Source organism: Diadema antillarum, unplaced genomic scaffold (genome assembly GCF_040938485.1).
Source record: "Diadema antillarum isolate AM-2024a unplaced genomic scaffold, OU_Dant_1.0 seq00000767_RagTag, whole genome shotgun sequence".
Taxonomy (NCBI): domain Eukaryota; kingdom Metazoa; phylum Echinodermata; class Echinoidea; order Diadematoida; family Diadematidae; genus Diadema; species Diadema antillarum.
The window spans coordinates 220,165-236,983 of record NW_027271657.1 but is presented as its reverse complement, the minus strand read 5'-3'; the positions used below and the strand labels follow the sequence as shown (position 1 = coordinate 236,983).

The 16,819-nt window shown below is 36.8% G+C and overlaps 1 protein-coding gene across 1 annotated transcript in view; it reads left to right on the top strand.

Annotated features, from left to right (window-relative positions):
• The first annotated feature begins 1,963 nt into the window (after positions 1–1,963).
• Positions 1,964–16,819, top strand: part of LOC139738750 (uncharacterized) — a 72,527-nt gene continuing 57,671 nt past the window's right edge. Inside the window, exon 1 of the mRNA XM_071649390.1 lies at positions 1,964–2,067. Coding sequence (XP_071505491.1) covers positions 1,964–2,067 — 104 coding nt within the window. The remainder of the gene's footprint in view (positions 2,068–16,819) is intronic.

Here is a 16,819-nt window from a genome sequence, read left to right as displayed (position 1 = left end):
TACATGTCACTGTCGGTATACCATGGGGTTAATTCATACAGTAATGAATACTGTACTAGTATCTAATTGGTTAAAGTTGCATTCATAGGTTACCGAAAACGTTTCCTTTGTTGCAATTCTTATGGATTTGCCTTTTGAAACCACACATGCTAGGGTCTGTTTTAGTCAAGTGGCAAATTATAACAGAATTGAGGTGAAAAAATTAATTGATTAATTTGATTATGGGGAAAAAGATTATGAAATTCAGAAATGATCATATGTGTAAAAAAAAAAGTATATATATTTATGTATATATATAATATATATTGTAAGTCAGGTTAAAGTTAAATTATTGTAATTAGACACCTATCATTGCCAGCCCTACACTTTGAGGAAAATGTAAACAAAAGGAGGTTCCAACAATTCTCATGAAAGCGATGAAGGCTTCAGCTGATAGAAGCACATAACAGAGATTCATACATAATGGAAAATAAGATATTATGACTGAATGATTAGCATGTACAGACGTAGGCCCTATCCATGGCAGACATTTGTTTCGATCCGCCAAATAATTTCTTCTCTTGAAATATTACATTTCACTTTAATGACGAATGAAAAATAAGCTTATAACTTATCCATAGCTGTCTTGAAAACAGCAAGAACACCCAAATAAAAATGGAATTATCCAGGATTTATAATCATGAATTCAGAAACGCTCTGTACATAAAGCTACAATATATTTGACACTAAACACACGTTATTTTCTTGAGTTATCGACGAAGCCGACATTTCGAGGAGAAATGCGTAATGCACACTGGTGTAGTCGATTTATTTGGAGTTTGTGTGGTCAAAAACTAACCAACTCAGAGCTATAAGAGTCGTGTTTGATGTCACATCAGCGCTTAGATCTTCAGCTTGCATGCTTTCGAAAACCAAACTTGAGTCAGGTCCAGAGTTCGTGAGCTTTTTTAAACCAACCCTGTTCTATAACTTGTGGTGACAGTTTGTTTTGAATTCATGAAGTAATATTTATAAAATAGCCAGTTATCATATGGATACACTAATGCACACTACTCCATTTATAGCTGTCTTTTAGGAGAGGCTCTGTTTAACCTTACAAGTGTTCCTTCTTATGCTGACATTACATTACATATTAATGAAGTATGGACGATTAATGATAATAAGTCACATTACTACCAAATGGTATTGCCACTCTTTCCTATTCGCCACATTTCAGGGTTGGAGCGTTTAATGTCATCTTAAATCAGATATTGTAATCTACGTTAAATCAGAAACCAGCCGTTATGATTCGCCTCCCACATCCTCGCTTCGCTCTTTACAAAGTTAGTTTCCCGGAAGTCTGAGGTAATTGCAAAGCCGTTGCTAAACAAAAGTGGCTTTGACTGGCCATGTCAAGTACATGTACAGGGCAGCCGTTTTTCTCATCGACGTACCCGTACATTTATTCCAGGTGAAAAGATGATCAGGAGACGGATATACTCAGTTTATTGCAAAAACAATCGTGCATGTTGCGGCAGTCTGCTCGGAAAACCGGTGTTGTGTTTTACATGTTGATATTAAAGAGGAAGCGCTAATGTTGACTACTTTCAATTTTCTAGCGGAGGAGCGCGCGTAACACAGGGTAGCGGCCGTAAATCGGACGTTTGCCGTGCGCAAGCGATTGTCTGGTTCAGTGTTAGTGTTCACTGCGGCTGAGGAGTAACGCGATTAGTGGAAAGTTCTGCGGTGTGTCTGCCACCGACTCTCTCCGCCTCTTTTGCCTTCTCCCCACGTCCTGACTCTCACCGCTCAATTCTCCTCAACATGTGGGACTTGAATCATCGCCATGAAGTAGTGCCTCAGGTTGGAATGAACAACTGTGTCCACATCTAGGAAAGTACATCAGTGTTTTGTATATGTGGACATACCCTAGCAGACGACTCCAGAAAGTTGCAATACTATACCATATAGGATAATCGTCGAAATGACCTGCTTGCAACTCGGGACTCGCTTTCTTTGGAGCTTAATACTACCAATCATCGGGCTCATCTGCAGATCAGATGGATCTATCACAGCAGATAGATGCACGTGAGTATCCCTATCTCTTTTGACTTCTTTATTACACTCCACAAGGACTGCAGTGGTTTAGAGAGCTGTTTGCACTAAAAGATAAACAAAATGTGAATATTGTGTAAATTAACACTGACAAATTCTTCCCTACAAAACAAATAGTCAACACATTTTCCAGATTTTATCCTTACTAGCATTTGTTTTATACCCTTACCATGTAGGCCTATTAGAGAGTGTATACAAGCAAAGAGAGAGAGGGAGAGATGAAATACTTGTCCATTAGAAATGGAAACGAGTCTACACCATCACATGGCAAGAACATACTTGAAAAGAAAAAAAAAGGGTGATGTCTCCTCTGTTCAGCCATGAGCGAGAATGTCTTTTGTAATTGATATGGCGTAATTAGCCTACTGTTCAATGTTGGGTCATGCAATTCTCATTGTATAAAGACCAGCTGCTGTATATCGTGAGTTTGTTTTGCGGGTATCTGGTAGAGTTGTTTATACTTCCAATCAATCACACAAACATCACATTCTGTGTCCTATAAGGTGGGTTTATTTTATGATTGAGGCTTCATAAGTGCACACAGTTTTCATCCCGAGGTAAATCTTGTACAGAGCGCATTTTCTTTGCTTTACTTTTCTTTTTTTTTTCTTTTTTTTTTTGGGGGGGGGTATACTTTTCTCTAGACCTAACTTTCAAAATGTTTTATGTAGGCCATACGAAAAAAATAAGGGTAATGAGAGTGCGCGTGTGAAGGAGAAAGTGAATTGGAGGCTAGTTCGTCATACCCAATGTCGATATGAGAAGGCCGCGAACGCACATCAAGCTTTTACACAAGGTGAATTAAAAATTTATTACCATGACAGTTGCGCGTGTCCATTGTACTGTTCCCTTTTCTTTCTAATACGAAAGTGATTGTGGGTATTTAGCACAATTGTTACAGCAATCGTTATGCATGACGTTCATTGTCACTGGTGGTAAATAAAACAATGCGTAGGTCAACCCCCCCCCCCATGTTCCAAGGAATCTCATCACATACATTGATAGAATGAATGGAAGTAATGAACAAAACCTAAGTATGATTCAGACAGGAACTAGAATGATATGAAACGAAAATGCTGTGATAAACGAGTTGCTTAGATCTTTGGATTCGTACACAAGGCTTGTAAGGACCCATCAAAGCAAACTTGACGTGTGAAGCATATTTTTTTCTATCTCTCTTTCTCGAGTGATAACTTTAACAGATACATGTATTTTGTTTGTTTGAAGTACCATGAAGAAACAAACTTTTGATATAAGTTAAAGTTTGTATATTAATTACAACAATTAACAATGAGAGCGAAAGATACTAGAATACTCGATTAGCGATATACAAACCCGTCGTTAGACATTTAACTTTTAGAGGGATTATCAATAAAGAAGCAATACATAAACTTTACAAACAAACAAACAAACAAACCGGCCCCTAACGGACAATAAATCATTAATGAACATTAAAAAAAAGACTTCGGAGAAATGACATGTGGCTTGGAGTCCACTAACTGGCACCAGAATTCTGTTTTTATGATACTTTAAGTTCTCAGAAATGGAATATTGTCCTTTTCTCTGCCCTTGCGTGACTCTCTATATTTATGTCTTTTCGTCAGTCTGTCTCTCCATTTAATTCTTCTACTAATCGCGTCTTTGTCATCTCAAACACTCAAAATAAAAAGACACTCACAAAAAGACGATATAATGTGAAGGAAGGACGATCGCTGACTCTTTTTGATTTAACGATGCCGCTTTACGATTATAGATCTAATATTAAAAAAAAAAAACCAAGGAGAATACATGGTGCGGCAAAACGTTGAACCGAGTCGCGCCCCTCTTCCCTTATCCCTCCGCGCTGATACCATCTCCAAAGATGATGTAGGCGGAATTGAAAAATTTGCGCGCAGCTTAAGGGGTTAACAATACAAGGATACAATCACGAGGATCCATCCCGTGCTGATTACTATGGGTTTGATGTCAGCGGGCGGTACGACTAATATTTCTCAGTCAGCACTTCGGGTTCTACATAGTGACAGACGTCATAATCAAAAAATGAAAAGATGGATATATTATATACATGTTCAGGCATGACAACAGATAAGAAAATGGCAAATAACAAAAACGAATACATACCAGATAAAAGAATATCATTATTCCGAACATTAGAGACTGAAATTATAGTCCTCAATGTGAGAGGAAGAGATACATTTTAAGTTTGGATTTGAATGTTTCTGTAGATGACAGTCTGTTGCCTTAACTGAATAGGTGACTGATTCCACAATTTTGGTCCCATAACGGAGAAAGCACGATCCCCCCCCCCCCCTTTCATTGTATAGTAGGATAATAATGTCAATGATTGTACACACAACCTATAATGTATATCAAGATATAGAGGAAGAGAGAGGGGGAGGGAAAAAAGATATATAGATACATATTTATGCAATATATTGATATATCTTGTGATACACGATAAAGACATAATATCATAAAAGGGCTTTCAAAAGTTCTACATGTTCATGTGGTAATTATGTTTCCTAAACTGGTTTATGGTGTAGAGGTGTACAGAAAACATGGCTGCGAAATCATGTCATTGCAACCAACCGTCTCCCCTCTCTTATATTCATACAAACTCCAACCCTTCCACTTTACTTGTATTACAAATGCTCACATGCGCCCAGCACGTGCGGGGGGGAGGGGTTCTACTATTACACCGGGCTGCACAGGGACATATCGGAAATGATCACCCGAATCAAAACGATGACACATTCACGAAAAGCTTTGCAAATTTGGCTGAAGATGTTTTCATTTGACTCAACTAGATAAGATTTAATTTCTGCACTTTTCATGAATTTTATGATCGTTTTGGTTACGGCGAGATACCAGCACCATATCAGTGTCACATTATTATCTTGTAAGCCTTTTTTGCTAGTAGCTATTGTATGAATATCTCCAAGTCATTCCTGCTCAGTGTGAATATATATATATATATATATATATATATATATATATATATATATATAATGCAAAAAGTAGAAAAATAGTCGTGCATTTTTAGTCCAACTTGTTGTTAGGAAAAAGCTTCAAAGGGAGGCCTCTTTTCTATTATTAAATTCTCAAATACATTTTCCTTTTGAAAGGAGATTGAGATAAGTACACAAATCATGTAGTCTGAGGATGTTGATAATATTGAATAAAGAGAATTTCAAGGAGCTTGCTTTCGTGGACAAATATTTAGGTACTGTGAGTATTACTGTCATGCTGGTTTCCAATAGTTTAGATGAATAAAAACGGTCAAGTTTAAAACGGAGAATTGATTAACGAACTAATCCTAATCTAAATTTGTAATCGTTCACTAGCTGACTACATAAGCATGAAACATAGTTGACAAAACGTCGTACTGAGCATGTCATTGAGGGCTGCCTCCCTCCACTAATTCTCTAACCATCTGCTCGAATATGTAAAAATCATAAACCATAAAATGCTACAATACTTTATTTCATTTGCATTGAATGAGGGTCGTAGACAAAGGCGACAGTTTTCCTTTGTTTGTTGGAATGATTTCTGAATGTCTCTCTGCCGGTCTAGCATTTTTCGTCGCCACGCGCAGCCAAACGTACCGCGGTAAAGTTTTAATTGCAGGTATTTTCGTGCAAATTAAGTGAAAAAGCAATCAATATTGCAAGGCCCAGGTTAGCTCCTTAGCAAGGAGCTGGGTTGAGCTAACGTATAGCCACTATACTTTATAAGGAGAAAGGGCAAGATGTAACTGAGAGTCATTTTATAATACGGTGGTATTATTGGCTGTTGAAGATGTTTATTCATTATCAAAACTTGTGCCAACATCTCCTCTAGTAAGTTAGTACTGGATATCATCTTTCAAGCTGGCGTGAAGCCAATGGAATAAACCATTTACAAGGGTTAATACACCTTCAAGAATGTACTTGAAACGTATTCCATATCATGAATCGAATTCCATGCAAACATGCAGCATGATGCTCAGAGCGCCAAAGTGATTTTGTATCACAGAGGATCGAGTCACGTGGAGTCATAAACTCAAGTACACTTCCACACGTGCATGTACTCCAGTCTGCATCAGTCGTTGTAACTTATATATTACCGAAGAGAAAGGACGGGTGTTGAGGGCCGTAATTCACAAAGCTGATATGAAATATGATATCCTATAAAGAATACTATGTGATATGATTTTTTAAGGAGGTTGGGGGTAATCTAATGCACTGGTTTTGCTGGTTACACAAGGAGCATCTTCCTCAAATTTAAAGGGGAAGTTGAACTAACATTTGTGTGCAATCACAATGAAGTATTCAATAAAATTTTTACAAAATTCGAAAATTTTTTATTGGAGGTTATGAAGTTTACTGTACATTGATTTTCGAGGACATCCACAACGCACTTGACCCAGCTCTTCCAGGAGACATTATTAATGTCTTCCTATGAAGAAATTATGCTTCTTCATCTTTGTAACAAGCCCTAGAAATGTGTACTTGTTATCTATTTAAAAGAAAAGACATTTCAAAAACTTCTTGGTGGGCATAAATTACACGATAAGCATACTATTTGAAAACGGTATTTCTGTATTCCTTATGAATTGATTAAAAATATATTATTCCATGATTTACGTGTCATATTTGTAACTGGAATTGATAACATGATTTGTATGCAACATACATCTCTTTGACAAAAGTCATCATAGATTCACTATGATTCTTGAAATATATAATTTGGTATCGTTGCCTCAATCGATTTTTTGTAATGGTTCCTCGACGTACATAATGTGTACTTTGAATTCTTTATCCCTTATATGGTTTGTCTACTTTCGACCATGAGCCTCCTACGAGTAGGTTCATGTTTTCACTTATATAATACCTAGCTACACTTCCACATCTTCAGGTTGTTTCATCGAAATTCAATTCACTCACACATGCTTTCATTTTCGACAGAAAACATAACATAATTGTATATACATTTCACTTTCTTTTTATAACTGAGAATAATGTCAACCATGCAGGCAATGTGAAATAACCATGGTATACAAAAATAGCGAAATCTTATAGTAATGACACAATGCATAATGAATACTGTTCAGTATTCAAAGTGAAGTGAACAATATGCAATGTGCGAAAAATAGAATGTTGGTTGTAATACTATCAGTGAACTTCTTGATTTTGGGCACCGACAATATCTCTCATGCAGCTTTTTCCTTGTCTTCCGAAGATTTCTCAAACTCTTGTGCGTCGTGTCACGTATTGGGCTGAGTATGGATTTGAAGTTAATAAGTCCATTTAAGAGTAGGATGTATGGATTTGAATTTCCTATCCTTCGTATTTCAATATGATGATCAGAATGGAAGATAATCGTGAAGTGAGGAGTAATAAGAAATCCTGAATCCAGACTTAGACTCTCATTATTTGCTTTTTCTTATTCTTAATGGCACAATTATACCACTGAACAATCACGCAGCTAGATATAATAAATACCTATGGAAAAGGTGAATGGAGCCAAGAGAAGTGAAAGACATAACAATGATACTGGTCGTATGAATATACGGTGCGTGGCTGTCTTGGTCTCCTATGACACACTCACCAGTTTCAGACGCGAAAAAAAGTAAAAAGAACTTCGGTGTAACATTCAAGTTCTTTCTGAAAGCGTAATAATGAAATATTACATTTGGTAAGCATCCAAGAATATCTCTCGAAAGAATGGAACTCTGATTATTTTGGATAAATCCACCACATCTGTAGACAATGAACTCGGCATTGAATTGAGATTACAGAAAACAAACAGCTGTGTAAAGGGGATTAGGTTAGTCTTCGGTAAAGCATTTCAAAAAGGATTTTGTCTGTCTTTAGACTTCCTGTAACCATCATCTTCCCTTTGCTATCTTATTCCACCCCCTCTTTTTTTCTCTCTCTCCTAGTCGTGTATCTGCTAAAGTCTCTCTCTCTCTCTCTCTCTCTCTCTCTCTCTCTCTACACCACACACATTCACACACACACACACACACACACACATATATATATATATATATATATATATATATATATATTGATTATTTTACACACTTTGTGATTCTATCCTATGAAGAGTGCTCGATATCCTCAAAGGAAGAGCTTTAGACAGAAGTATTGAAACAAGTTCACTAGGTTGACAGCAGGTTCATCCGTATATATTCTGATATTTATTGCTACTCGGAGTTTCATGTCACCTCCATGAGGCGCAATCATGGCCTATGATTGCTCATTGCCTGATGATTGCGCCTCATGGAGGTGACATTAAACTCCGAGTAGCAATGAATATATATACGGATGAACCTAATGTCAACCGAGTGAACTTGTTTCAATACTTCTATTGATTATTTTATGTATTTATCTTCATTCATTTATGCGTGTATGTGTATAATTTAATTCATATACCATTTGTCTCACGTAATTATCGCTTTCATTGTTTTTATCATGCCTGATTACGTTGAGAACTTATGTAAAGAAAGCAATATTTTTCATTTCATTTTTCACGTGTTTCGAATCATCATGACACAGGCTCAAACCAAAGAGCTGTAATAGCTCCTTGCTCAAACTAATGTACACTTTGGTCTGATGATGTTGTGCATGTAGACGGACGGATGACGATACTGTTGTTTTGCTCTAGAAAGTATTTCTCCACTAATTGTCCTGAGAAGGTATCAAGCATCATAGACCTCATTTGCCCTGGATATTACTCCTCATTAAAGTGAAAAAAAATGTAGATAACTCATATTATGAGATTAACCGGTGAAATGTTTAGATTTAAGAAATCAGTAAATACGTAAACATTTTATACACCACGCGGAAACGCATATGGCTCTATGTGGTTGGAGTGGCGTATGTAGTTTCTGCTTGAGTGTGACCAAGACTTCGCTACCCATCTAGGCGACTTCCCGCTGGGATTCGGCCTAATGGCATCAGCGGCATCGGTAACATAGACATGTATGTCTTTGAGTTACCGTCAAAGCGGAAGAGGAAGTGACATGAACATGCAGCAAGAAATACGATCCTTCCTAACAACGAGAAACAAATTGGCAATGGAAGAAGAAGACGATTTTGCCTTGTTTAGTCGAGCAGCAAACAAGAGCGAAAATGTATCCTTCCAAAGATGACAAAGCCAAAGAATCGGCTTACAGAAAGGCTAAAAGTAACGATGCATCCACTCGATGCAAGATGATGAAAGCAATTGATGATTTAATGAGGGATGATTGTTTATGATATTATCCTGAAATTTGTGCTGGAATAAGAATATCATTATTCACTATTATATCGTCCACTGGACTGATCAATTACTGTACAGTGTTATGCGCCTCATTAAAAATATTACAATAAAGGAAAAACATATGAAAGTTCACGGCAAGTGCTTCGAGCTACTTAAAAGGGAAAGGAGATACGATAATCATACAAACTACATACGTCACTGTCACGAGTGGGGATGCCAGACACCCTATAGGTTAGCGTTGTTGGTAAAAGCTGTGAAATAGAGTTCCTTTGTAGTTGAATGTCATCAAGTCGATATGATAAGCCTTGTGTGATACCTTGTGTGATACCTTGTGTGATAAGCTTTGTGTGATACATTGTGTGATATTAGCCTTGTGTGTACCTTGTGTGATATAAGCTTTGTGTGATACATTGTGTGATATTATCCTTGTGTGTACCTTGTGTGATAAGCTTTGTGTGATACATTGTGTGATATTAGCCTTGTGTGTACCTTGTGTGATACAAGCATTGTGTGATACTAGGTGTTACAAAAAACATCTCCCACTTTTCATCCTTTATAATTCAAAAACTATCAGATAATACTAACATTGATATGAGCAATAGCTGTATAGTGTACAATTTTGTTGAAGGTAATTTGACAATGAAGGCATGATTCAGTTTCTTTAAATTCAACATTGATTTTTCAGTTCGGTTTCAGATTATGCTCTATCTTCAACCCTCTGTACAAAACTTCAACTTTGCACAGGGGGTTATTGGTGTGTATAGGAGCGTTTTGTTGACAGCCAGACAATGGTCCTGGAAAATGGCCAGGATTGGAGTGCTCTATTACATATTTATGAGGAATTCCACTATCACAGCTAGTCTTTATTCATTCTGAAATGCGTTGTATGCAAGCACATGGAAACATGTGCTCACTTTATTCATGTGCAGAGCATGCATTTCACCCTGTGTCGTGAATTCATACTAGCAGTGCTCAGTGAAATCCACATGAATAATTAATAAAGCATTCATGTGCCTTGTAGCAGAGCTCTAAACAGGCGGTAGCCATGTCTATTGTTCAGGTTCATTGTAAGCATACACTCACATATACATCATTGGTTCCTGTGTAAAGTTCAATTTTTGTACAGAGGGTTAAAATTTACTCAAAATCTGGAACCGCACATTGAAATAAATAATTGATCTCATGAAACTAATATAGGCTTTCATATTCAAATCACCTCCAACTAAATTGTACACCATTCAGCTATTACTCTTATCATGGACAGTTTTATCTGATATATAGTTTTAGAACAATTACCAATCAAAAGTGGGAAATGTTTTTTGTACCTTGTGTGATATTTAAACCTGTGTGATACCTAGTGTGATATAAGCCTTGTGTGATAGGGCCTACCTAGGGTGATATGGAGTAAAGGAAAGAACACTTCGAGAAACTCTCAAATCAATACTTTATTCACAAAATACTTCATAGGCAGACCATAAATCTATTTGTTATCATAGTCATGCAGTACAGCTAAGATCAGGTTTAGAGGTTCAAGAGTATCATGTGAGGTGAGCATTCAGATCATCGTATACATTCGTACAAATATATCTATACAAACGTACATGTATGTATACGCATTTAGGCCTAAATTATTATGTGTGTGTATGTATGTATGTATGTATGCGTGTAAGAATGGATGAGTGGGTGTGTGCGTGTGTTTTTTTTTTCCGGGATGGACAAAAAAAAAAACGACTACAACTTTGCCTTTCGTCACACAGCGGCTTTTAACAAAGCTCGGCCAACATGACTAATGTTCTTTCTCTTTCCCTCTTGCTTGGATCCTCTGTTGTGGTTTCTGTGTATGATTTGTGTTTTTTGTACTCATTTCGCGAAGGTTCAAAAGTGCAACTGCGTGGAAGAGGATGCGGAAATTACAGGTTGACAAAAAAACAAAATGCTCACGCGATATGGGGCGTTGGTCATCCACGCTATCCGTATAGTGAAAGGAAAAGATACATACATTCTTTCATTTCCTTTTTTCATGGGGCTGTACCTAACATAACATTTGTTTGAATTACATTCGATACACTCGACGTTTTGTATCAGAATAGTTTGAGCTAGGTACACCTGTTCAGAGAGCTTCGAGACTTTGAATGAAAGATAGTCATCAAACATGATGCCTGGTAGAAAGATTTCAAAGTGGTTGCGTTGATCACATGACAGTACACGGTGTCGCCTGCGTATAGCTCTCTATTGTAGTGCTCAGATAAGATAACATATTTCATAAGCAAGGGATAAGAACTTCATAATCAAGCTACTCGTGATGATTGAATGATACTGTATGAAAACCTGGGTAACATAAGGAAATCAAACCCCTATAAAGGAAACGTCCGAGAGAGCGTATCGTGACCCATATGAATGTTTCTGGATGTGTATATAACACACTTTGATAGCAGTATCACGACGATTCAAGCAACTCTTCTGAACTTGGTCCGACTCTGCCTAAATTGTCATTTCTGCCATTTCCTAGTCCTTGCCATTTTTTTTTTTTAACCAGACAATGGAACGTGACGCTCAAGTTAGAATTATGATCATCACGCAGAACGAGCGAGACTCAAATCCTGGCTATACTTGTACTAGTAATTATAATTATGCCCACGTTGACTTGTCTGGAATTCTATCAGCGAAAGTGCGGCATGTAAACGTGAGTTAACACTTCAAGGAAGGACACTTTTAACAGCCAGCCAAGTGTAGTTTCGAAAAAATGTGGATACTTTGCTTGTGTATTAAAGTACGGAACGACGCACAGACGATGCGTTTTCGTCAAAATTCCTTCCAGACGTATCAGGCAGGCTGTATAGCACCGGGTATATATGGAAACGATCACATTATTGCACACTTGAGATTATATGACATACACACACACACACACACACACATATATATATATATATATATATATATATATATATATATATACCTCCTTTCTTAGCAAAATTAATATTGTTACCAACAAAAATATCAAAAACGCGATGCTAGAAAGTATCTGAGGCATGTAGGTAATTGGTTTTCCTTACTTCTTATAGTTGTTGAAAAGATTGAAAAACGTCTCTCTTTATACCGGTGCGTTCCCAACAGTGAGGTATTTCTGAAGGAGGCGTTTAATCGATTTATCTTCTAATATTTCTTTTTTCTTTCTCTCCTCTCTTTTCTTCGGCGTCTTAAAAGAGATGTTAAAAGAGATCTTAAAAGAGATCTTAACAGAGATCTTAAAAGAGATCCCTCCTAAGCCTCAGATTCTTATAATCTGATGAAGGCAGAAGGTTGTGAATCAAAGATTAAGTATACAGTCACACGAATATGACCACATTCATTTTTTCTCAGGGCCTTTAATTTCTCCGACCTTCTTCCCCTCTCGCTCTCTCTAACATTATTGTTTTTCAAACTGCTAAATCCCTTTAATAAAAGGAAAGGGGAGCCTTTCTTATCGATGTATATAATGTATTAATATCTATGTTTCTTGCATTGGAAGCGACACTAGAGTGTCGGGATCTTTTTTCCCTCAACATCTTTCGAAGCACTCTGTTGACCAGTGCCCGTAGGACTTATTCTTTGCAGGTTAACCATTAAATCATTACCTGACATTTAAACTTCACGATAATGAAAATGATACTACTGGATTAAAAGTAGATATCGTTGAGATACTTGTTGAATCAAATGAACGATGTATTGAGGAGAATCGAAACTCGCTGGTTTATTTCTGATCAGAAACATTCAAACCTTCAAGTTGTTGTTTCATTCGATAACACACGTTCATGATGAAAATGAACTCTAGATGCACTTTCCCTTCTTCGAGTGCTTGTTGCCCGTTCAATGCCACACTTATACGAAATCAGAGAAGGGACTCATGGTATATCGTTGATAGTCTACGCATCTTCCTGCCCGCATATAGAATACGATATGCAAATACATCGCCATGGCTACGATATCCGTCGTGTTGTTGTTTTCGTTAAAAGAAAAATACCACAAGCAGTTTATCAATAGAAACTACCATGGATACCCACAAAAAGGGGGGCATAATACTTGTACAAAGTGCAGATCATGTTTGTTTGTTTGTAAGATCTAATAGTATAGATTTGAGAAATGAAATGGAAAACGTTAAAAACGTGTGCGCCTAATTGATGAGTTTATGAAATAACAACTGCAAAAGTAATATGAATTTTATGGAGATAATTGTACTGGTATCATGATCAGTGATGCTGGGTGGACAAGGTGATATGAGGTCTCCGTCTGTTTGTTTCACCCACTTCTTGGCAGACGAGTTGCCTACGTTAATCTAACCAGGAATAATGTAAGAATGTCAACACGTCCGAGCAAGGACAAACAATCTCCCTTTTCTTTATCGATGCTGTTTTGTTTTGTTTGTTTGTTTTAGTTTGCTGTTTTTTGTTTGTTTTTCGTTGTTTTTGTTGTTGCTTTTTGGTTGATTAACTATTTTGTAATATGGAATATGTTAGTTCTGTGCTGAACATTTCATATGAATACAAATTTGTTATTCAGTAGATTTTTTTTTTGCTCCAAAGTTGTCGTCACCGCGTTGGGTTGAAGGCGTTCCATCTTTACGTAGACCTGTATTCTGTTCGAGAGAGAGACAAATTAAAGTGTAACTACATATACCTTGTTCAAGTTGAGTCTTACAGCAAAAACAAAATACGCAGGAGTGAAATTTTCACAAAAATCGAATGAAAAATGCAGTCATAAATTCTCCAGCTTTACTATTTTAACGAAGCAGTGATATTCATCATAATTGCACACAAGTCAATTGCAGCGAAGATGATATCATCTCATAACCCAACCACTTGTTTGTTCAGATAATGACTATTTGGTCAACTATAATTAACGAGTACAACCCCTTCTCCCTGGAAAGTCGCCATTGCTTACTCATTTCAACTCAAGAATGATTTGATGTGGATGATTCTATTCATTTTTATTTCATTCAATTTACAAGAACTTAAGTTGCGATTTCTTTCAAAGACTTGTGAGGTGATGAGAATATCATCTCATCTAGATGACTAAGAAGATATGAACATTAGAATTCCATAACTTTTGTATGTAGCTGTACTCTTCCTTACGTCGGTCATCTTGACAGAAGGTTACACAAAACAGAATACATGTATGACATACATTAAAGCGTGTGTACATATGGACATAATATCTATCTACACAAACACAATGATTTGTCGGGAATTGTCTCCATATATATATATTTTTCGTCTCCCATGATATACGTAACAGAAAATATATAACAGAGTTGATGCGACAAAGCTGGTTTCAAAAAAGGAATATAAAGCCATGTTAGATTTTTCAGTTATCGTGTACATGAAGTTATTAACTGTTTATGCATATAAATTCAAATATCTTGAACAGTAGCTCACAACAAGATCAAGTGACTGTATAGAAGCCTTGAACATTTTTAAGACGCGCTACTCGAAAGAAAGGTTCACTCTTATTCGGTCAAAGGAATCTATTTCAGGAGCTTTTCAAACTCAGTATTCTCGGTTCATGGCCCGCCGGTGACGTTAATCTACGTGTGATGTTTCACCAGACAGATAATGTTACGTCCAATTCAGTGGGCAAAACCTGAAACTTGACAAACATAAACATAAATTGAGTTCACCATTTTGTCCTAAAACATTAATGATGATTAAACTTATGAATGCTTGTATCATAGTGGTTATGCACTTATCCGACTAGTCTCCAATCAAAGACTGCTGGGTTATTTTCCTTGTCTTGCTCTCTTTAGCGTTGTTAGTTTCAGCAGGGGTGTAATAAATAGTAGATAATGTTTCATCCTGTACAGATTCCCATGACTGTGCGCTTAGAAACATCCGTATTAAGCGCCTAATAAATGTTTTGTATTGTATTGCATCGTATTGTCTTGTCTTGTATTGTATTGTATTGTATTGTATTGTATTGTATTGTATTGTATTGTATTGTATTGTATTGTATTGTATTGTATTGCATTGTATTGATTGTGATCTCGAGTCCATCCATCATCAAATTAGCTCCATGCTGTATATAGGACATTAGCGTTTACATGAGGTTTTAGTCACAATTAATCATGTAATTATTATTCAAAAGTTTCTTTGCATTAGATAGCTGTAAACCTTTCATCTGAATACCTTTGTTTTAATACTCCATTGATGTCAGAGGCGAAGTGTGGTTCTATCTCTGCAACATCCAGGGATAGTTGCCACCGGATCACTACCCTTCGACATGACAAGATCCATGTGTTTCTGTTATTAGCCCAGATTAGTCCAATTACCGTGATATTATTACCTTCATCCCACGGGCTTCTAAAAAAGAGGCGTACCAAATTGACACCTGTTGGCTGTTTTCTGTCCATCTCATAATTTGATAGCCATTTCCTGTCAATATTTCAACTTTGCGTCATACTCCTGAGGATCAGATAAGTCTGATGTCCTTGAAAAATAGCAGCCTTGTCTCCTTTACTACATCATATTAATTTTTACATATTCACTCTTATGTCAATGTGCTCCTAATTATGAGCCGCCTTTGAAAAATGTTTGTGTTTTGTTCCTTTGTTTGTTTGTTTGTTTGTTGTTTGGTCGCTCATGGTTGAACTACTCTATGTGCTCATATTGCATGTTATATGAGGTCCTATTTTGTTTCTGAATAAGTTATTTTGTGCAAGTTTATGGTTTGTAAAACGAGTGTGTGTGTGTGTGTGTGTGTGTGTGTGTGTGTGTGTGTGTGTGTGTGTGTGTGTGTGTGTGTGTGTGTATGGTGCGTGTGGATGTGTCTGGGTGTGTACATATGCGTGTTTTTTCTTTGTGTGCGTGTGTGTAGTGTGCTTGTATGTGTGTGTGTGTGTGTTTGTATGTTGGCCTGCATGAGTGTGTTTCTTTCGAGATGATTTGTCTCAATGTGCAAGGGAAACCAAAACTTTTATTCGATCTTAAACTAATGTGTAAACTATATAAGAAGTAACGAAGCCGGGCAAGGTATAAGGAAGTTACAGCTTTTTCAAAGGGGACTCCCCGGGCATTGCCGGGTGTTCAGCAGAACCAAATGATCACTTTTTCTTCAGTTTATTCACTCTTATATCAAATAACCATAAACTCTATTAAATCGTAGTGCATTCTGATTCACCTGTTTAAGTGGTCTAATGACACAATGTGTCAAATGTCAAATGAGACATTGATTATCTCAACTAAACATGAAGGAAAAAGTAAACCTGGAAATTATACATGTGCAATGCATGCGGAGAATTTCCCACAGCGTATCACAATGTCTGTCATTTAGTAATGACTGAATTTCTATTAGCGGAACTTCCTTATCTCTTGCATGCTTAATTTTTGCTTCACAGAGATGTTTTCAACTTTATACTAAAATCATCGTACCACAAGGGCTTAGAGTTTATTAAGAAAAGAATTTCCTTGTGTAGATACCAAAAAAGAAAAAGAAAAGTGGAATA